This window comes from Trachemys scripta, chromosome 16 (genome assembly GCF_013100865.1).
Source record: "Trachemys scripta elegans isolate TJP31775 chromosome 16, CAS_Tse_1.0, whole genome shotgun sequence".
Classification (NCBI taxonomy): domain Eukaryota; kingdom Metazoa; phylum Chordata; order Testudines; family Emydidae; genus Trachemys; species Trachemys scripta.
In genome coordinates, this window is record NC_048313.1 from 6,982,987 (window position 1) to 7,004,136 (window position 21,150).

The window sequence follows — 21,150 nt, forward strand, 5'->3', positions numbered from 1 at the left end:
TGGGAGGGGAGTGAGGTCTGGTGGGTTAGAACGGGGGGTGGGGGCTGGGAGCAGGACTCCTGGCTTCTTTTCCCCACATCTGGGAGGGAATGCACACTGTACATCTTTTTGTTACGTGTGTGCACAGTCCCTTGCACAACCCTGGCTCTTAGACGCTCCCCTCAGTACCGGTGTCAAGCATGTGCGGAGCTGTGCACTGAATCAGGTTGTGTGTGTGAGTGGGAGCCGATGGGGTGTTGTGTGCGTGGCTACCAAGGGTCTGGGAATCCTGTTGTGTGCGCGTGTGTGCGCCTCTCACACTTTGGCATCTCGCCATGCCCATAAAGCATTAGCGGGCTGAGTTAAATGCACCCGGGGAAAGTAGCTATTGACAGATTCTCTCTTAACTTTGCAGAGGTTTGACACTGCTGAGGTATCACAGCCCAATTCTCCCCGAGGGAGGAGACATCCGGGTAATCTGCCTTTATCTCCCCCCCCTCCCCATCTCCATCCTTCTCCCCCTGGGCTGGGGCAGATGGTCCACCCCACCTACAAACTCCTTCCTCTGTGGCAAAGGCTCTGCTGCCAGTCGCACAGCCCAGACAGAGGGTGGAGGAGAAAGAATTGCTTCTTCACCTGCTCGGCAGACTGGTTTTGCTGTCCCCCGGAAGTTCTTCCTTGGGAGGAAGAGTGTGTCTGTGTGGGTGGGTGGGGGGGGGTCTTCTCCCCAGATGCACTGCCCCTCCTTTGGCTGCCTTGTTGGGGGGAGCCTGGGCACAGAGATGGAGGGATGGAGCAGTCCACCCCCTTAAGGATGTAATTGAAGTCCTGCAATCTTGGTAGGAGGGAGGGGGGGTTCGTGAGGGAAAGGGGAGGAGGGGTGGGTGTGTGTAGTCTGGGGGGTGCATTGTGCATGGGACTCCATGCTGTCTGCAATGCTTCTCTTTCTGCTGAACGTGGTTAGAAATGGGGGCCAAACGGATACAGCCAGGGATTTGGGGTGGGGGGTGGCGGCTTTATGGGTCTCCATTTGTGAGCTGGGGTGGGTGGTGAGATGTGTTTGCAGGATGATTCATTAGTGTGTGAGTGTGTGCGCGCTATTGGTGAAGGATACTTATTTAGCGTGTGTTGGGGAAACAGGTGTATTTATTGATGGTGTGTGTAGGTGCGTTATTTGCCGGGAGATGCCTGTGGAAATCTGGTGTTACCCTTACGGTGGTGGGGAGGGAGGGAAAGACTTTTTGCTTCAATTTTCTAACCCCTGCCTCTAAACGTTGCCACGGAGTCACTGGCTGGAGAGTTAACTCCCCCCCCCCTCGTTTTTTGTAATGTGGTTTCTGTCTTTCGCTGGCTGTACCCTATTGCGCCTCATTCTGCAGCTTTTTGTGAGACCTTTCGTGGGGGGCTTGGTAGCTTTCTTCCTCCACCTCCTTGGAATTTCTAAATGTTTTTATAGCAACCCGGATTCATCTGATCTGGGGAGGTGGGGTTTTCTTGTTTAAAAACAATTTCCTTTCGCTCGGGTTTGTCGTTCACGTAGATTTATTTTGGGGGTGAAGGAAGTGGATTGCAATTCCCTGCTCAGCTGATCTGTGAAACGAAATACCGGTTTATGAATGGCTGCTTGGAACCGTTCTTTGTAACTGTGCCTTCCTCTTGTAATGTATACCATGCTCCCATGCCAGGGTTTGTGTAGGGGATCCCTGCTAGATTTTTAGGGGACAGGGTTTTGTAAGAACGAGGCTTGCTTTACAATTAAGCTGTGTCGTACCGCAGAAAAGAAATTGATTTGTCTATTTCTTGCTTCTGCATAAAAGATTTAAAGTGCCAGGCGTTCTTTATTCTCGCAGTGATATTTGTCTTACGTGTTTGCTTTTGGGTTGTTCTTTTTTTTTTTTTTTTTTGGGTCCCTTAAGTTGTGCAAATCCTGTCCTGTAAAAAACAGCTGATTGAGGCCATCCTTGTGGTCCCCCGTTTTATTTCTTGTTGCCAGTGGTGAGGTCAGGACTCCACAGATGTCGGTATCTGGGTCACGTTAGTGAAGACGAAATCTCCCACGGCTTGGAATTTCGGTTGCTTGGTAGCCGCCGGCCTTGGAAAGACGCAGCGGGAAGCCGGGAAGGTATTGTGGTTTGTGCAGTGCTGCGGGGAGTCTGGGTAAAGTGGCTTCGCCAGTAGGGGTGACAGCCACATATCAGATGACCAAGATGGAAAGAATTTGAAACCAGGAATACAACTGTGTTAGTGCAAGAAATAAATTAATATTGAGTGGATGCTGTGTGTGTGTGTGTGTGTGTGTGTGTGACAATTGCGTAAGTGTTATACCAGTACAGGGAAGCTGTTCTACTGGTGTAGAGATGCCTTATACTGGTCCCTTCCCATCCGTTTGTACTGATATAGCCACATCCACCATAGGGGCAGGAGTAGTACTGCTTGAACTATAGTTAAACAGGTACAACTGTTGTGTGTAGACAAGCCTGTCATTATTCATTAGGTGTATTATGGTAGTACCTGAGGGCCCCTGTCCTCCATTGTGCTGGTTGCTGTATGTTGTTATTAGGTGTATTACGGTATCAGCTCAGAACCCCCATCCTGCACCAGGACCCTATGATGTTAGGTTTTGTCCATTATATATTGGAGGTATTACGGTATCAGCTCAGCGTCTCAGCCCTGGACCAGGATCCCGTTGCGCTGGGCGCTGTACATTATATGTTAGGTGTATTACGGTAGAGCCTGAGAGCCCAAGTCCTGGATGAGGACTCCATTTTGTTGGTCTCTGTACATGATATATTAGGTGTATTATGGTAGCACATCAGGGTCCCAGTGATGGGTAGTGTGTGCTATATATTAGGTGTATTACGGTAGCAACCGAGAGCCCCAGTCCTGGACCAGGACCCCTTTGTGCTGGGTGCTGTACATTATATATTAGGTGTATTACGGTAGTAGCTCAGCGCTCCAGTCCTGGCCCAAGACCCCATTGTGCTAGATACCGTAAGCTATATATTAGGTGTATTATGGTAGGGCCTGAGAGCCCAAGTCCTGGACCAGGACTCTATTGTGCTGGGCGCTGTATTTTATATATTAGATGTATTACGGTAGCAGCTCAGCACCCCAGGGATCGACCAGGACCCCATTGTACTGAGCGTTGTATGTTTTATACTAGGTGCCTTACGGTAGCAGCTCACAGCCCCAGGCAGGGACCTGGGACCGTTGTGTCTAATAGTTACACCAGTACAAAAACTGTAGGCGGCTCTGTCATTACCGCTCGCCTCGAGTTAGGTGGGAAGGCTGTGGCTTCAACGCGCCAGCCCAGCGCTCTGGTGCCTGGAGCAACCGTCCTCTTCCCCTGTATTTCCGTCATTAGCGGTAGGTTCCCCTGGGGATCGGGTACAGGACAGGGGACATGGCTTGTGCTATACAGGAAGTCAGACTCACTAGAGGATCAATGGGCTCTTCTGGACCTCTGCTCTACCAAGCGATGGTGAGCGATAGGTTGCTCGAAAAGTGAAAGCAGAAGTTATTTGCATTGCATGTAGCTGGCTGTGTCAGTGCTCTGTTAATCACAAGCTCAGACATCTCGAAAAGGAGGAGGGGAAATTGCTAGTCAGCCTTTTTTGTTTTTCTGTGCGCGTGCTTTTGACTGTCCAGAAAACAGCCCCTGTATCTCCCAGCAGGCAGGGTTGACTGGGGGAGGAACGTCGGGTAAGTTCCCTTGGAAAGGGCTGGCAAGGTGAGGTTTCCAATGTGATGGTAGCGTTAGTGGGAATCATACTCACGGGGACGTAAAGGGGAATTAAGAGGAAGGATTTGACCAAGTCCTTTGTGAACTTTTTTATATTTTGGGGGGGGTTTCATTTGGGTCATGGCATGTTTTCTAAAGAAGGGAAAAAAACCTTTGCAGAAAATTGATACAATCTTGTCGTTAAAGAAGGGAAGGTTCAGAATTTGGGTGGGATTTAGTAGTGTTGTGGGGAGTCGGGACCCCTGGATTCTACTCCTGGCTCTGGGAGGGGAGTGGGTCCAGTGGGTTTGAGGTGGGGGTGTGGGAGCCGTGACACCTGAGTTCCATCCCTAACTCTGCGGTGGGTATCTAGTCAATTAGAGCTGGGGACCTGGCCTCCTGGGTTCTATCCCTGGCTCTGTGAAGGGAGTGGGATCTAGTGGTTAGAGCGGCAAGGTAGAGGCTGGGAGTCAGGACTCCTGGGTTCTGTCCCTAACTTGGAGGTGGGGGGTAGTGTTATTTAAATCTTTTCATTATGTGTTTGTACAGTGCTCAGCAAGATGGGATCTCGATCCATGCTTAGGGCCCCCAGGCAGTGTCCCTATACAAATTCATAATAGTAATGGTACGGTGTTTAGGTCAGTAGCATTGGGAGCCAGGACGCCTGGGTTCTCTTTCTGCCACTGATGAGCTCTGTTATTTTGGCCAAATCACTTAATCTCTCTGTGTTTCCCCCCCCCCCCCCCCCCCCCAAACTGGGACTGAATACAACTTCCTGAATGTATAAGGTCCTGTTCACACGTTCAAGTTACCCTGCTTTAACTATACCTAAGTATACTGGGAGGGTTAAAGTGGTGGATGTGGTTATATCAGCATACAAGAAATGGAACGAGGGAGACCAGTGTAAGGTGTCCTTACGCAGGTGTGACCTCCTGTCTAACCCAGGTCAGAGAACTCCCTTGAATGAATTTCTGGCTGAACAAGAGCAGAGCTTTGAGAAAAGCGTCCCATCTTGATTTAAAAATTGTCAGTGATGAAGACTCCACTATGCCCCTTGTTAAATTGGTCTAATGGTTAATTCCGCTAATTGTTCAAAATTAGCGGCTTGTTCCCAGTCAGAATTTGTCTAGCTTCAATTCCCAACCCATGTACAAAAAGTACATCTTGACCCCACTTTCCCTACATGGAGAAATGTCCCCCCAAGTACTGGTGAATGTTGCTGTTCCTATTTGAGAAACATGCCCACATGATGTATTTCTGACTTACAAAAAGCACCTCATTTTGAGGAGCACTGTTAAAACAAATGCGCACTGATGTCTCTCTGCCTTTATCCAGGCTAAAATGTTTGTTTAAAGTGAAAGAAAATGGCTTAGTCTGTAAGAACCTTTTGACTTTGCCAGAAATGACAGCTTGTAGTCAAAACCCTGTTGTGCTGATGCAGTCCATGGCTTTTGATTGTTCAGCCATGGGAAGGACTCAAGGACCTGGGGCTAGCCCTTTAAACACGAAGTCGTAGCAGTTGGCATTTCATTTGCCATGTGAATTCTTGGATTCATCACTGTTTTGCTTCTGAGTGGTGACCTCTTTGTAAATTTGTAGACTCCTCGGTTCCAAGATCACCTCGTCTCACCTGTATAACGCAGGCCATAGACCTTCCCCACAAGAATTCCTTTTGAACTAGAGCATGGCTTAAAAAGAAATCCAGTCAGTCATCTTATCTCGAGTTTGTCCTTTGGGTCTAACTGATGGTGGTATGTGGTAGATTGACTGTGAGGACTTACTCATCACTGTAGGATAGGATGGATTTTGAAGGGACTGGTGTTGTTCTCTTGTGTGTAATGCAGGCTCGTGATTCCTGGATGTTTAGAAATAATAGTGACCAAGCAAGATGAGGACCAACTTGGTAAAATCCAAATGGCGATTGTTTGTCTTTGAACTGGGTGACTTGTCACTGAGAGAGAGTTCCGTACAGCTTGGTTTGGCTTGAAGGCCAAGCAGTTGAGCATGTGGTGTGTGCCGACATCTGTTTGTGTATCATTTCAGCACCATAAGAACGGCCAGACTGGGTCAGACCAATGGTCCATCTAGCCCAGCATCCTGTCTTCTGACAATGGCCAGTGCCAGGTGCTTCAGAGGGAATGAGCAGAACAATCATTGAGTGATCCATCCCCTGTCGCCCATTCCCAGCTTCCGGCTCAGAGGCTCGGGATACGCAGAGCTAATAGCCATTGATGGACCTGCCCTCCCTGAACGTAGCTAGTTCTTTTTTCAACCCCATCTTTTATTGTTGGCCTTGGCAGATAACACATTTTCCCTGTCGTCTGTTCCGTTTGCCATGGTGGTTGATAATAACAACGTGTTGCATTTTGAAGCGCTGTGCGGAATAATTAGAATTTCTTCCCTGCAAATGTTTAGAGCATTTTTGTGGTGTTCTCTCTCTCCCCCCCCCCCCCCCTTTTGTTCCTGTGCCTAGCATTTGATAGAATGGCTTTCATTTGCTTTGGTTTTCCATTCAGTATATTTCAGATGTTCCTGTCTGCAGGGTGGTTTTGTGAGGTGCTGTGCCTTTTGTGTGTGTGTGTTTTGAGAATGCAGTGTTCTACTTGAGTATATCTTCTCCGGTTAGCCTTGGTAATCTGTTCCAATGGTGAAGTCCCCTCGCTGTTAAAAATGCACATCTTCTCTCCAGTCTGACTTTGTCTAGCTTCAACTTCCAGCCATTGGACTGTGTTAGACCTTTGAGTGCTAGATTGAAGAGCCCGTTATTAAATATTTGTTCCCTGTGGAGGTACTTAGACTGCAGTCGGGTCTACCTTTAACCTTCTCTTGGTTAAACTAAATAGATTCAGTCCCTGGAGTCTCCCTCTTGAATCATCTTCATGGCTCTTCTCTGAACCCTCCCCAATTTGCTAACATCCTTCTTGAATCACGGACACCAGAACTGGACACAGGATTCGCACCAGGGCCAAATCCAGAGGTCATAGAACCTCCCTGTTGCTACTCGAGATTCCCCGGTTTATACATCCCGGGATCGTATTTGCCTTTTTGGGAGCTCATGTTCTGCTGATTCTCCACCATGACCCCCAAGTCTTTTTCAGAGTCACAGCTTCCCAGGGGAGAGTCCCCCATCCCTCCAGTACGGCCTACAATCTTTGTCCCAGATGGGAGTCTATATCTCGTTTGACTACAGCGCAAAGTGGCTACAGCACCGTACTGTACTCCTGGGTTCTGTCACTGGCCTGTTGCGTGTAGCTGTCTCCGATCCTGTCCCCTACCCAATAGATCACACTGCTTTTCTCAGAGCACGAGAACCCCACTCTAATCTGGATGAGTTGCTATGGCCTACGCTATATGTAGTCTTGGAAGGCTTAGATTTTTATCAGTAAGTGTTTTTAGACATCGATTTCTCTGGCCACACGCACACCCAGGAAGCTAGTCATCGAAACGTACCGATAGGCAAAGTAAGACAAATGCTGCTTGAGAACTTTGATTTACGCATATTTACTTGATGTATTTTGACGGGTGTTGTTCACAGCTTGCATTCTAATGGCTATCAAGTGTTGACTTTTTGAATTTCAACATCTACTGTCATTAAATAATTATTGTCTGGCCCCTCCCCCATTAATTTCCAGCAACTGTGAAAATTTAAATCGATAAATATAGGGAAAAAATGCTTAAAATGCATAAATTTGCACAACTTTGCAAATTTAAATAGATGAAAATAGGAAAACAATGCTTAAAATGAACACCCATGATATCCGTCAAAATAATAATTTTAATAAAAAAGGAATTCTGTCAAGTTTAGTTATACGTGAGGGCGGAGTAGATGATCGTAGCAGTGTGTTGTGGTCTTAAAACCTATGAGTCCTGTGTTGTTGTTGTTGTTGTCTTCCCCCTCCTCCCCACCCTCCCACATCATTAGCAGAGCTTGGATCTTTCTAGCCAGATGAAGTTGGCTGGTGTGCTTTCTGGCTCCTTGTCTCTCTGTGTTGTGGTATATCTTTTCCTCCCTCAGGGAGGTGATATCCCGGGTATATTTATTTTTGGTCACTGCTCTGTGTATGAGGATTGAGCTAAGAGAGGAAAGATGAGCTTGTGACGTAGTTTAAGGTTCACCTTTTTCACAGGGCGGGGAATTCCTGCCTGGAACACCTTATCAAAGGCTGTGCTGGGTTCTCCATCACTGGCCATTTTTGAATGAAGATGGGGTGGTTTTTTTTCTCAAAGATCAGCTCTGGTTCAACCAGGCGTGAATTCTGGGCTACCGGTGGTCCGAGGAGAGGATCCCAGTGGTCATGTCTGGCTTTATAATCTATGACTCGGTGAACAATTATATTGCAGTAGCGGGACAAGGCCAGCCAGGCCAGGGTCCCCGTTGTGTGAGAAGCTGTACAAATGTGCCCTGCTCTGGCTCTGAAGAGTTTATAATCTTCTTGTGTGTTGGTCCAGTTCCTGGCCAAATGAGACCCTGATCTCAGCTGAACTACTTCAGTGTGAATAATAAAATACATCTAAGTTGAAAAGCACCGGGCTGGATTTTTTTTGTCGTTGCCACCGATGGAATGGGGTGGCCCTTTGAAGTCAAGGCCTGTCGTGGAAATTGTGCTCTTCTGTTTCATTGCATGGTGCTGTAGTTCCCCGTTGGACGTATTTCCTCGTTTTCAGTCTGTTGGCGTGTGGGCAATTCCATTGAAGTAGAACCCCCCCCCCCCCCCCGTGAGGTACCAGTGCTTTTGTCTTTAATGTGGGCAAGGGAATCTGTCCTGGGTCCGGTTCTGTTCAATATCTTCATGTGTGATTTGGATAACGGAGTAGAGTACACTGATAGAGTTTGCAGACGATACCAAGCTGGGAGGGGTGGCAAGCGCTTTGGAGGACAGGATTAGAATTCAAAATGATCTTGACAAACTGGAGAAATGGTCGGCAGTAAATAGGATGAAATTCAATAAGGAGAAATGCAAAGCGCTCCACTTCGGAAGGAACAATCAGTCACACACACAAAATGGGTAATGACTGCCTAGGAAGGAGTACCGTGGAAAAGGATCTGGGGGTGATAGTGGACCACAAGCTAAATATAAGTCAACAATATAATACTGTTGCCAAAAAAAAAAAAAAAGCGAACATCATCCTGGGTTGTTTTAGCAAGAGTGTTGTAAGCAAGACCCGCGACATAATTCTTCTGCTCTACTCAGCACTGATGAGACCTCAGCTGCAGAACTGTGGCCAGTTGTGAGCACCCCGCTTTGGGAAAGATGTGGACACGCTGGGGACAGTCCAGAGGAGAGCAGCACAAATGATGAAAGGTCTAGAAAACATGACTTCCGACTGGTAAGATAAAAAAAAAAGCGGGGGGGGGGGGGGTGTTTAATCTGGAGAAGAGAAGACTGAGGGGGGACATGTTGACAGTTTTTAAGTCAGAAAAGGTGGTTTTAAAGAGGAGGGTGATAAATTGTTCTCCTTATCCGCTGAGGACAGGACAAGAAGCAATGGGTTTAAATAGCAGCAGGGGAGATTTAGGTTGGACACTAAGAAAAACTTCCTGACTGCCAGGGTAGCTAAGCACGGGAACAAATTCCCTACGGAGGTGGTGGAGTCTCCATCACTGGAGGTTGTTAAGTGCAGGTTGGACAAACCCCTGTCGCGGATGGGCTCGATAACACGTAGTCCTACCTCAGTGCAGGGGACTGGACCAGGTGACCTCGAGGTCCCTGCCAGGCCTGCACTCCCAGGATTTCTCAGGGACAGCCATGTTTAAATAGAGGCCAGCTGGTCCTGGGCTCCCCGAAGTTCCCCTGATTTCGAACATGATGCATGTTCCCAGCAGAGAAGAGGCCTGAGGCAGGGGAGGGTGGGGGCAGTTGCATATTGTAAAGAAATAGAAGATGACAAAAAGCCCTAGTTCGGTCCCTTAGTTCGTCTTCCCGCCTGCTAACGATGCCGTGGAAACGGGGATACTCCTGATCACTGTCCCCTTCTCATTCTCCATCTTTGAAGATCCTTATTGTGTCCCTCCTCCCCGCTTCACCTCTCTGGGCCCAGCAGGCCCAGTGCTCGCTACCTAGCCTCGTGTTTTCTAAGCCGCTGATTGTTTTTGTCGCTTGCCTCTGGACTCCAATTCGTTCACATCTCTCTGAAGGTGCAGTGCCGTAAACTGGGCACCGGACTCCAGCTGAGGCCTGAGTCGAGCGGGACAATTACTCCCCGCGGCGTCCGTGCGACTCTCCTGGTCGTACATCCCAGGATGACGTTTCCCTTGTTTGCATCACACTGTTAACACATGTTCAATTTACGACCCAGTAAAACCCCCGGGCCCTTTTCTGCAGTACTGCGGCCTGACCGTGGTGGATTTACTTGGTAGTACTTTGCACTTGTCTTTACAGTAATTCCGCCTGATTGAATTCAGACTGGTTCTCCAGTTTAGGGTTGTGACGAAGTGGGAAAGTGGACCCCCGAGAAGGGCTGTCTCACTGAAAGGGGCACCCCCACGGACCTCACGGGGCCAAGAGTAGGCCCGACCTGGGAGTCGGTGACAAGGTTGTAAGCGCTTTGGGCTGGGGGCTGGCTATTACTACAGGAATTTTTACCAGGGAGGGTAATTAACCACTGGGACAACTTCCCAGGGGTCATGGTGGCAATATTAAATTCAAGATGGGGTGTTTTTTGGAAAGATCGACTGTAGTTCAAGCACGAATTAGTCTGGGGAAGTTCCGGGACCTGTGTTGTACAGGAGATCAGACTAGACGGTGTCAGTTTTTCCTTCTGGCCTCCTCGTCTACAAATAAGAAGGGGCATGATAAAAGGAGATGAAATTATGACTGGGATATGGAAGGTAGGCATAGAGCTTCTGCTCTCCCTGTGTGTCCTAACACCAGAAGAGACATGAAAGGTGGCAAAAAGACTTCTTCCACGCAGCACATGACTGTGGAACTCCTTGCCACAGGAAAGTGCTGAGGTTCAGAAAAGAGACCGGACACTTATGTGGCTATCGAGACTATTCAGCGTCGTTATAAGGAGTAGTAGCGAATTCTGGAGGGGGTATTCAGCTGACTTTTGTGGTACGGTCATATGAGTAAGGATTGCAGTAACCCCTGTCGGGCCCTGTTCGGCGAGAGGCTATATGAACACAGAATGAAACTTGGCAATCTGAGTCGTCGTAAGTGTCCCATGAGAGCACTTTCCACAGTCAGAGCAGATCTTGCTGCGAGCCAATTTCCCTGATCGTCAGTCCAACGCTTCCTCTTTCTTAATTTCACCCTGTGTACATAGCGGAATTGGTGCAGCAGGGGTCTCCGTGCCTGGCTTCTCGGTGGCAGGGGGCTGCTGTCGGTGCCCGTGCCGTGCTCAGCGGTTGGGGTGTAGTGCCTCCTGCGCTGACACTGACCCCCTTTCCTAAGTTGCCGGGATCCGCGCTGATAAGGTGGCAGCGTGGGCCCTGGCCTGGGAAATTTCAGAAGTGAATCGTAGCTGCAAAACACCCCCCCCATTGGAGCACTTGGCTCCAGAGTGCAAGGGGTGGCTTCCGGGGCACGTGGCAGCTAAGTAGATTCACAGATTTTAAGACCTTGAGGAACCATTAGAGCCTTAGTCTGATGATCTCCTGTGTAACACAAACCAGGGAAATTATTTCTGTTACCTCGGAGCCAGGACTCCTGGGTTTTATCCTTGGTGCTGGGAGGGGAGTGGGGTCTAGTGGTTAGAGCAGGGGGCTGGGAGCCAGGACTCCTGGGTTTTATCCTTGGTGCTGGGAGGGGAGTGGGGTCTAGTGGTTAGAGCAGGGGGCTGGGAGCCAGGACTCCTGGGTTTTATCCTTGGTGCTGGGAGGGGAGTGGGGTCTAGTGGTTAGAGCGGGGGTGTGTGTGTGTGTGAGCCAGGACTCCTAGGTTCTCTCCCCGGCTCTGGGAGGGGAGTGGGGTCTAGTGATTAGAGCAGGGGGCTGGGAGCCAGGACTCCTGGGTTCTCTCCCTGGCTCTGGGAGAGGAGTGGTGGCTGGTGGTTAGAGCGGGGGAGCTGGGAGCCAGGACTTCTCGGTTTTATCCTTGGCTCTGGAAGGGGAGTAGGGTCTAGTGGTTAGGGCAGGGGGGTGGGAGCAGGACTCTTGGGTTGTATCCCCAGCTCTGGGAAAGGGGTGGTGTCTAGTGGTTAGAGCACGTTTGAGCAGGGTGGGGCTGGGAACCGAGACTCATGGGTTCTATCCCCAGCTCTGGGATCCTTTCAAAAGGCAGCCCCTAGAAGTGAGCCTGGTGTTCCCGTCGGGGCGTTGGCGTAACGCAGTGTTCACTCCCTTGACACTGCAGCGGTATCCGTAGAGATCAGAGTGGAGTCCATTAATTCATCTCTCCATTTCACATTTCCTTGCTCCGGCGTTCTCAGTGATTAAATGCACTTTCATTGAGCAGCGAAATTTACGTGTGCGTGGGAGCTCTTTAAAAATTCAAACGTCCAAAACCGCATCCAGACCCTTGCGTATTGCAGTGGTTGTGCTGTCCTCTTGGCTGGAAACCCAGGTTTCACGGGGCTTGGTTAGAAATGATTAATTAAAGACCCATAATGTGCTCAAGACAGAAAATAAATACAGCCCCTCGGCCACGAGAACTTCCAAGCTAAGAGGCCGGCATGTCTGAGCCAGCGCATTTTAGCAAATCCAGAGGGAAGAGACATTTACTGAGTTATGAGGGACTGGAAGTTTCTCTTTCTGGCTCCACGGCTGATGCGCAGGGCATACCACTTTCCGCCTTTGTGCCTCAGTTTCCCCTCCCACCTTTTGTTTGTTCTTCTGGGCCTGGGCCATCTCTTGCTATGGATTTGTCCAGCATCTGGCGCAGAGGGGCCCCCAGGTCTGTCAGGGCTTGTCCGGTGCCACAAGGCCCTGTATGGTGCCCAATGGAACAAAAGACCTTGGTATCGGTTCGGTGACCCTGTACCATGAGGGGGCTGTGGTTTCCGTCGGGGTGCGGGTGGGGAACGCTGCATACAGCACAGTGATGGCCTTCATCTCGGGCAGGGAGCCGGGTTAGTATTGCCGAGCGACTCCCCGGTTCGTTCCTTCGCTGGCTGGGGGCTGGGGGAGAAAAGCCCCCAGAGATTTTGCACTTCTGGTGGCTGCTTCGTGATTTACCTTCTGAAACAATCCTATTCTTGCCCCCCCCCACCCCCCATCTCCTTTCAGGTTGCTATGGGGATGCTCTGAGAGGAAGTAAGTCCTAGTAACGTCCTGCCGGGTGTGAGGAGGGAGGACACAGGTGAAACGTACCAATGGCTACAGATTCCGGCGAGCCGGCCAGCACGGAGGATCCGGAAAAACCTGATGGAGTTTCTCTGGAGGGCAGGATCCCAACCATCGAAGCCGCTTTGATCATGGAACCCGCCGGCGCCCCGGCCTCCGGGGGCACCACGGAACGGAAGCGGTTCTTCCGCAAGAGCGTGGAGATCATGGAGGAGGACAGAACCGCTGAGCCATCTCCCAGGGATGAGCGGGAGCAGCTGGCCGCGGGCAGTCGCCGAGTGGACCAGCTCTCTGCCAGCATGCTGGGGCAGGAGGCCCGGAATGAGCTGGGTTCCAAGGCGATTTCGGAGGCCTCCAAGGAGAAGACCAAGAAGGAGATCGAAGAGGAGGCGGAGATGAAAGCAGTGGCGACCTCGCCCAGCGGCCGCTTCCTGAAATTCGATATCGAGTTGGGTCGAGGGGCCTTTAAAACCGTCTTCAAAGGGCTCGACACAGAGACGTGGGTCGAGGTAGCCTGGTGTGAACTGCAGGTTAGTACAGCAGATCTCATTCTGTGCAGTAATTGGTGTGTTTTCTCTTAAATCTCCAGCTCCTGGAGTCCTGGGATTATGTAAAAACCAGGTGAAAGCCTGGGCTGTAAAACCTGTGGCAGCTGGGACAAGTAATCTGCCATCTGTGTAGTCACCAATGAAAATCATTGCTTGCAAATTAGCTGTGGAGTAATGGGGACGCTTGGCTGAGTTACCTCTGATAACGCTGATCTATTCCTGGCATGGGTAACAGGCTGTGGGTTTTTAAACACAGATCTGCCCTAGGAATTATGGTGGGGAAGTTGTCTGGCCTGTGAATCTCAGGGGTGATTGAACCTGCTTGTAGCTGTTTGCGTCGCTTCACCCTGACTCCACAGACATTCTAGGCTTCAGAGTGACACACAGACAAAGCGACACTCCTTGAATCTTCTTATACGCATAGGCTAGGAATATAATCCTCCTCCTCTAAGACTGGGGAGACCCGGGTTTGATTCTCTGGTTCACCATGAACTTCCTTGCGTGGTCACATCATGTAGCCTATCCGGGCTTCACTTTGCCCATCTGTCTAGGGCTGCCCTGCCTCGCACTGGTGTCGTGACGAGTCGAGATTGTGAAATGCTTTGAGCGCTGCAGGTCAAACGTGCTGGGTAATTGTATTTGGGGGGAGTCCTACAGATGGCGTCAGACTCGATGACCGTGGTCCCTTCTGGCTTTGGCGTCTGTAAGAGCCCGTGACTTTTTTTCCCCTTGTATTATGATTATTAAAAGACTCTGCTCATGCTCGCTTTTTAAATCTGGAACATCAGTCGACTGCCAGACTCTCGTCTGTTGTGGGGATGGCTGCAGAATCACTCCACCCCCCTGTGCTGAGGCAAGCCCCGAGGGAAGTGGGGGCAGAGAAGCTATGTCTTGTGCCCCCACCAGCTTGCTGAAAGTGTTGGAATGACTTTATCTTGTGACAGCGAAGCCAGCCCTGAGGACTGTGAAATGGGTTTTAACCTCAGCTAATGTATCTGCCTGCTGGTCTATGGTACATTTCTAGTCCTTAAAGCCCCAGCACCTGGATTCATGTGACGTGAGTCTCAGCTTTCTTTTTTTTTGTTTTTTGTTTAAAGAGGTAAGTTTCTAGCCAGGAAAAGCAGAATCATGACCCATGAAAGGCTCAGACGTCAGAAGGCCAATAACCCCTTCTGTCCCTGACACTTGACATCTGGTGAGATCCTTGTCATTGTTTTAGGTTGGACAAACCCCATGAGGGATGATACGGGTTTACTTGGATCAGAGGGGTAGCCGTGTTAGTCTGAATCTGTAAAAAGCAACAGAGGGTCCTGTGGCACCTTTGAGACTAACAGAAGTATTGGGAGCATAAGCTTTCGTGGGTAAGAACCTCACTTCTTCAGATGCAAGTAATGGAAATCTCTAGAGGCAGGTATATATCAGTGTGGAGATAACGAGGTAAGTTCAATCAGGGAGGGTGAGGTGCTCTGCTAGCAGTTGAGGTGTGAACACCAAGGGAGGAGAAACTGTTTCTGTAGTTGGATAGCCATTCACAGTCTTTGTTTAATCCTGATCTAATGGTGTCAAATTTGCAAATGAACTGGAGCTCAGCAGTTTCTCTTTGGAGTCTGGTCCTGAAGTTTTTTTGCTGTAAGATGGCAACCTTTACATCTGCTATTGTGTGGCCAGGGAGGTTGAAGTGTTCTCCTACAGGTTTTTGTATATTGCCATTCCTGATATCTGACTTGCGTCCATTTATCCTCTTGCGTAGTGACTGTCCAGTTTGGCCAATGTACATAGCAGAGGGGCATTGCTGGCATATGATGGCATATATAACATTAGTGGACGTGCAGGTGAATGAGCCGGTGATGTTGTAGCTGATCTGGTTAGGTCCAGTGATGGTGTTGCTGGTGTAGATATGTGGGCAGAGTTGGCATCGAGGTTTGTTGCATGGGTTGGTTCCTGAGTTAGAGTTGTTATGGTGCGGTGCGTGGTTGCTGGTGAGAATATGCTTAATTTTGGCGGGTTGTCTGTGGGCGAGGAGTGGCCTGCCTCCCAAGGTCTGTGAAAGTGAGGGATCATTGTCCAGGATGGGTTGTAGATCACTGATGATGCGTTGGAGAGGTTTAAGCTGAGGACTGTAGGTGATGGCCAGTGGAGTTCTGTTGGTTTCTCTTCTGGGCCTGTCTTGTAGCAGGAGGCTTCTGGGTACACGTCTGGCTCTATTGATTTGTTTCTTTATTTCCTTGTGTGGGTATCGTAGTTTTGAGAATGCTTGGTGAAGATCTTGTAGGTGTTGGTCTCTGTCTGAGGGGTTGGAGCAGATGCGATTGTACCTCAGTGCTTGGCTGTAGACGATGGATCGTGTGGTGTGACCGGGGTGGAAGCTGGAGGCATGAAGGTAGGCGTAGCGGTCGGTGGGTTTTCGGTATAGGGTGGTGTTAATGTGGCCATCGCTTATTTGTACGGTGGTGTCCAGGAAATGGACCTCCCGTGTAGATTGGTCCAGGCTGAGGTTGATGGTGGGGTGGAAGCTGTTGAAAGCATGGTGGAATTCTTCCAGGGCCTCCTTCCCATGGGTCCAGATGATGAAGATGTCATCAATATAGCGTAAGTAGAGAAGGGGCATGAGTGGACGGGAGCTGAGGAAGCGTTGTTCCAGGTCAGCCATAAAAATGTTGGCATATTGTGGGGCCATGCGGGTGCCCATAGCGGTGCCACTGGTCTGGAGGTATATATTGTCACCAAATTTGAAATAATTGTGCGTGAGGATAAAGTCACAGAGCTCAGCAATAAGTTGTGCTGTGTCATCATCAGGGATACTGTTCCTGACAGCTTGTATTCCATCTGTGTGTGGGATGTTAGTGTAGAGAGCCTCTACATCCATGGTGGCTAGGATGGTGTTTTCTGGGAGGTCACCAATGCATTGTAGTTTCCTCAGGAAATCTGTGGTGTCACGGAGATAGCTGGGAGTGCTGGTGGCGTAGGGTCTGAGTAGGGAGTCCACATATCCAGACAGTCCTTCAGTGAGAGTGCCAATGCCCGAGATGATGGGGCGTCCAGGATTTCCAGGTTTGTGGATCTTAGGTAGTAGATAGAATAACCCCGGTCGGGGCTCTAAGGGTATGTTGATTTGTTCCTGTGTTAGTGTAGGGAGTGTCCTGAGTAGATGGTGTAGTTTCTTAGTGTATTCCTCAGTGGGATCTGAGGAAAGCGGCCTGTAGAATTGGGTATTGGAGAGTTGTCTGGCAGCCTCCTTCTGGTAGTCAGACCTGTTCATGATGACAACAGCACCTCCTTTATCAGCCTCTTTGATGATAACGTCAGGGTGGTTTCTGAGGCTGTGGATGGCATTGCGTTCTGCACGACTTAGGTTATGAGGCAAGCGATGTTGTTTTTCCACTATTTCTGCCTGTGCACGTCGGCGGAAGCATTCTATGTATAGGTCCAGACTGTCATTTCGACCCTCAGGAGGAGTCCATGTGGAGTTCTTCTTCCTGTGTTGTTGGTGGGAGGGTATCTGTGTATCAGTGCGCTGTTCAGTGTTATCATGAAAGTATTCTTTGAGTCGGAGGCGGCGAAAGTAGGCTTCCAGATCACCACAGAACTGTATCATGTTCGTGGGGGTGCTGGGGCAAAAGGAGAGTCCCCGAGATAGGACAGACTCTTCTGCTGGGTTGAGTGTGTAGCTGGATAAATTGACGATATTGCTGGGTGAGTTAGGGGTACCCCTGTTGTGGCCCCATGTGGCAGGTAGGATTTTAGACAGCTTACGGTCCTTTTTCCTTTGTAGAGAGGTGAAGTGTTTAATGTAGATCTCCTGTCTTATTTTAGTAAAGTCCGTTTGTGTGGAGGGTTGGTTATTTATGAGAGTCTCCAGGTTGGAGAGCTCTTTCTTGATGTTTTTCTGTTTGCTGTATAGGATGCTGATCAGGTGGTTCCTCAGTTTCTTTGATAACGTATGGCATAATCTCTCACTGTGGTCTGTGCAGTATGTAGATAGCAATGGATTTTTCACCTTCAGTCCATTTGGGTTTACTTGGGTCTGCCTCAGCCCCGGGGCCTGGCCTGGCTGACCTCTGAGGTCCCTTCCAGCCCTGCGTTTCTGTTTTGCCTGAGGTTTAAGCCAATCTTGTGAATTTTTGCCTCGGGGGTTTGTGGACACTTGGGGCCGGCAGATGCCTGAGGCGTGTGTGGCTGCAGCCCCCGTGGCGAGTTTTCTGGTACTTCTGCTGTCGGCTCTTCCAGCGATCACCTGGCCAGGCTCAGCCCTGCCCAGGATGGGATCCTTGTTTGTGTCTGTCTGTCTCTGTGTCTGTCTCCCCCTGTTTTCTTTTTATTTGAATGGGAGGCTCTGTGGGGCAGGGACCACTTTTTTGTTCTGTCTTTGTACAGCGCCTCGCGCAGCGGGGTCTTGGTCTGTGGTAGGTGCTTCCGTAATACACCTAATAAATAGCAATAATGATGTACAGCACCTAGCACCATGGGCTTTTGGGCCACCACTGGGGTTCCTAGGTGCTACCGTAATACACCTAATAAATAATACCGTGGGGTCGCACTCTTCACCGAGCTCACTGTACACACCCTCCATTCCCCCCACAAACTGCTTTGGATGCCAGCCTCCCATCCCGCTCTAGTGCGGAGACCCCCTGCCCCCCCGATGTCCCCCTATGCCAAGGGCTCTGTGTGTTGTCGTCCCCCAGGTCCCTCATCTCCCATACCAAGGCCCCCGTTTCCCCCATTCCAGTGGCTCTGTGTGCGGCTCGGGGCTCTTCACTAAGCAAACCGTGCAGTCTGTGGGGACGCTAGGGGATATGTTTTGCACAAGGAAATCCCAAACTCTGTAATCTAGCAGAAGCAGCCGCCGCTGGAAGCTAAAGCCAGACAATTGGAAATCAGGCACCAATGTTTCCCGGTGCGGGTGCTTAACCATTGGAACGAACTCCTGAGGGAAGTGTTTGGATTCTCCATCTCTTAATGCCTTCGAGCCCAGCTGGGTTGCTTTCTGGAAGAGGCCGGAGTCAAACACAAGTTATTAGACTCAGTAATGGGGGAGCTGGGTGAAATCCACCGGCCTGTGCTGCGTGGGGAGAATAAATGATCTAATGGCCTTAAACAGTAGGACTATCAGGATGACCCAGGCCACTCCTTCATGACTGGGCGTGTCTAGGCAGTGCCTCAGTTTAGGACAGGAAGTGGAAGAAGATGCTGTATCCAGTGAAACCGCAAGGGAGAATTTTGGGACTGCAGACTAGGGGTTGGGATTTGACCAGGACATATGTGGTCCATCAGGGTGGGGATTGTAATGACTCTTAGCCCAGATTGCAGCCCCTCGGAGGCATTGGGCTGCTGCCTTTCATAACCACAGGAGCTTTGATCTTACCTTACCATGGTAAGCTCTTCTGTGCACTTCTGTGTCTGGGCAGTGCCTGGTCCCACGGGGCCCTGATCTCAGCTGGGGCAGGGCCTGTCTCTCGCTGTGTCTCTGGGCAGCGCCTGGCACAGGGGCCCCTGATCTCAGCTGGGGCAGGGCCTGTCTCTCGCTGTGTCTCTGGGCAGCGCCTGACACAGGGGCCCCTGATCTCAGCTGGGGCAGGGCTTGTCTCTCGCTGTGTGTCTGGGCAGCGCCCGGCATGACGGGGCCTGATCCCAGCTGGGGCAGGACCTGTCTCTCGCTGTGTGTCTGGGCAGCGCCCGGCACGACGGGGCCTGATCCCAGCTGGGGCAAGGCCTGTCTCTCGCTGTGTCTCTGGGAAGTGCCTGGTCCCACGGGCCCTGATCTCAGCTGGGGCAGGACCTGTCTCTCACCGTGTGTCTGGGCAGCGCCGGGCACGACGGGGCCCTGATCTCAGCTGGGGCAGAGCCTGTCTCTCGCCGTGTGTCTGGGCAGTGCCTGGCACGACGGGGCCCTGATCCCAGCTGGGGCAGAGCCTGTCTCTCGCCATGTGTCTGGGCAGCGCCCGGCACGACGGGGCCCTGATCCCAGCTGGGGCAGGGCCTGTCTCTTGCTGTGTGTCTGGGCAACGCCTGGCATGACAGGGCCTGATCCCAGCTGGGGCAGGGCCTGTCTCTCGCCGTGTGTCTGGGCAGCGCCCGGCACGACGGGGCCCTGATCTCAGTCGAGGTCATTCAGCACTACCGTATTATGCGTAACTATAACATCATAATGTAGAATAACGTCTCTGTAACCTAGATCTGTTAGCATCTTTTCAGCACAGCTCCCAGCTGCAGCCTTATTGCTTATGGATTTTTTCCCCTGCAGGAGCTGGCGAGGTTCTCCATGGCTGGCCTGTCCAATAGACATAATCCCCCAAAGAATTTGTCATCTCTACCTCCTTCTCTGGGGGTAGCGTTCCTGTAACAATGCTATGGGGTGAACCGAACAAAGATCGATGGGGAAAGCCGGTGGGGAGGGAAATGTGCTATTTTAGAGCAAGTCAGACCTTTGCCAGTGAAAATCCTCTTTGTTTCCAGGGAACACTGAGCATCTGAACGGTTCTGATTCAAAAGCCAGTGTGTTGCTGGTTGTGGGTTTATTTTCCCCTCAGTGGGAGGCAGAATAGTTACCACAGACGTAATAATTAGTTTAATCTTCTGCCCAGGGAGTTTGAGCTGCCGAGCCTGGTCAGAATTTTCCGCTCGTTCAGCCGGGGATGAGTTCAGGGCACTTTGGTCTTGGACTCTGCAAATCTGGAGAGCTCCGGGGCAGGGGGGTGTCAGGTCGCAGCAGGGCTAGTTGTATACACGGAAGCCTACTGTGGCCACCTGATCCGTTCCCGCAGTCATTGATCCGGCCGCCAATCAATACGCTTCCCCCCGTGCCAGCATGATGGGGGAGCTAACGGGGGGCCCTGAGCTGGCGGGTTTGCGAGCAGAATATTATGGAACAGGACCCCATGCCTGACTGTCATGCTGGACAGGGGAATCCTGCCCGTGCCCCTCTGCAGCTCACTTTATGGCGTGAATAAGGTTGCCAGCCCTCCAGGATTGGCCTGGAGTCTCCAGGAATTAAAGATTATGTCATGTGATGAAATCTCCAGGACTGCATCCGACCAAAATTAACAACCCTCGGCCTGAAGCCCACCACCCCGCCACGGCCGCAAACTCCCCGGCTGGCTGCCTTCGCGCGCGTGTGTAGAAATAGCTTGGCCGGGCGGCCCCATCTGTCTGTGGTGGGTGATCGTCCCGTGAGACAACGGCAGAACCAGGCCCAGAGCCGATCTAATAACGCGTTCGCACCGTTAGCTTTCTCCTCTGAGCACCTTCCAGTCGGTGGACTTCGGATCTCACTATGGGCAGCTGAGATAGAGAATCCTTGTCTCCGTTCTATGGGGCGGGTGGGTGGGGAACTGAGTCATGGAGGGGCAAAAGTGACTTGACCAAGGTTGCACGGGAAGTCTGTGGCGAAGGCAAAAAGTAGACCAGAGGGAGGTTGGCTCAGTGGGTTGTAGCCCCTGGCCAGGCCTGGATTAACAAGTCTGCAGTTGTTGCACTTGCAGAAGGCCCTGGCCAGATGGATCACAACACCAGTTGCTGAGACTTGGCCTGGGCAACCAGGCCAAACCTGAGCAGGGCAGGGCCCTGCGAATGCAGGGTGGGCGACGGGAGCGAGCCGGGATTGGGAAAAGCCGCCCTGCCCTGGGACAGGAGGGAGTGGTGCGCTGAGCTGACGGGAGGAGGAGATGCCGTGAGTGGCCCGG

At 50.9% G+C, this 21,150-nt stretch overlaps 1 protein-coding gene across 1 annotated transcript in view; it reads left to right on the top strand.

The window, feature by feature from the left end:
• The first annotated feature begins 72 nt into the window (after nucleotides 1-72).
• The window catches only part of WNK3 (WNK lysine deficient protein kinase 3), a 69,364-nt gene continuing 48,286 nt past the window's right edge, over nucleotides 73-21,150 (top strand). Inside the window, exons 1-2 of the mRNA XM_034792907.1 lie at nucleotides 73-452; nucleotides 12,867-13,453. Of these exons, the coding sequence (XP_034648798.1) occupies nucleotides 12,953-13,453 (501 nt within the window). The 5' untranslated portion in view covers nucleotides 73-452; nucleotides 12,867-12,952. The remainder of the gene's footprint in view (nucleotides 453-12,866; nucleotides 13,454-21,150) is intronic.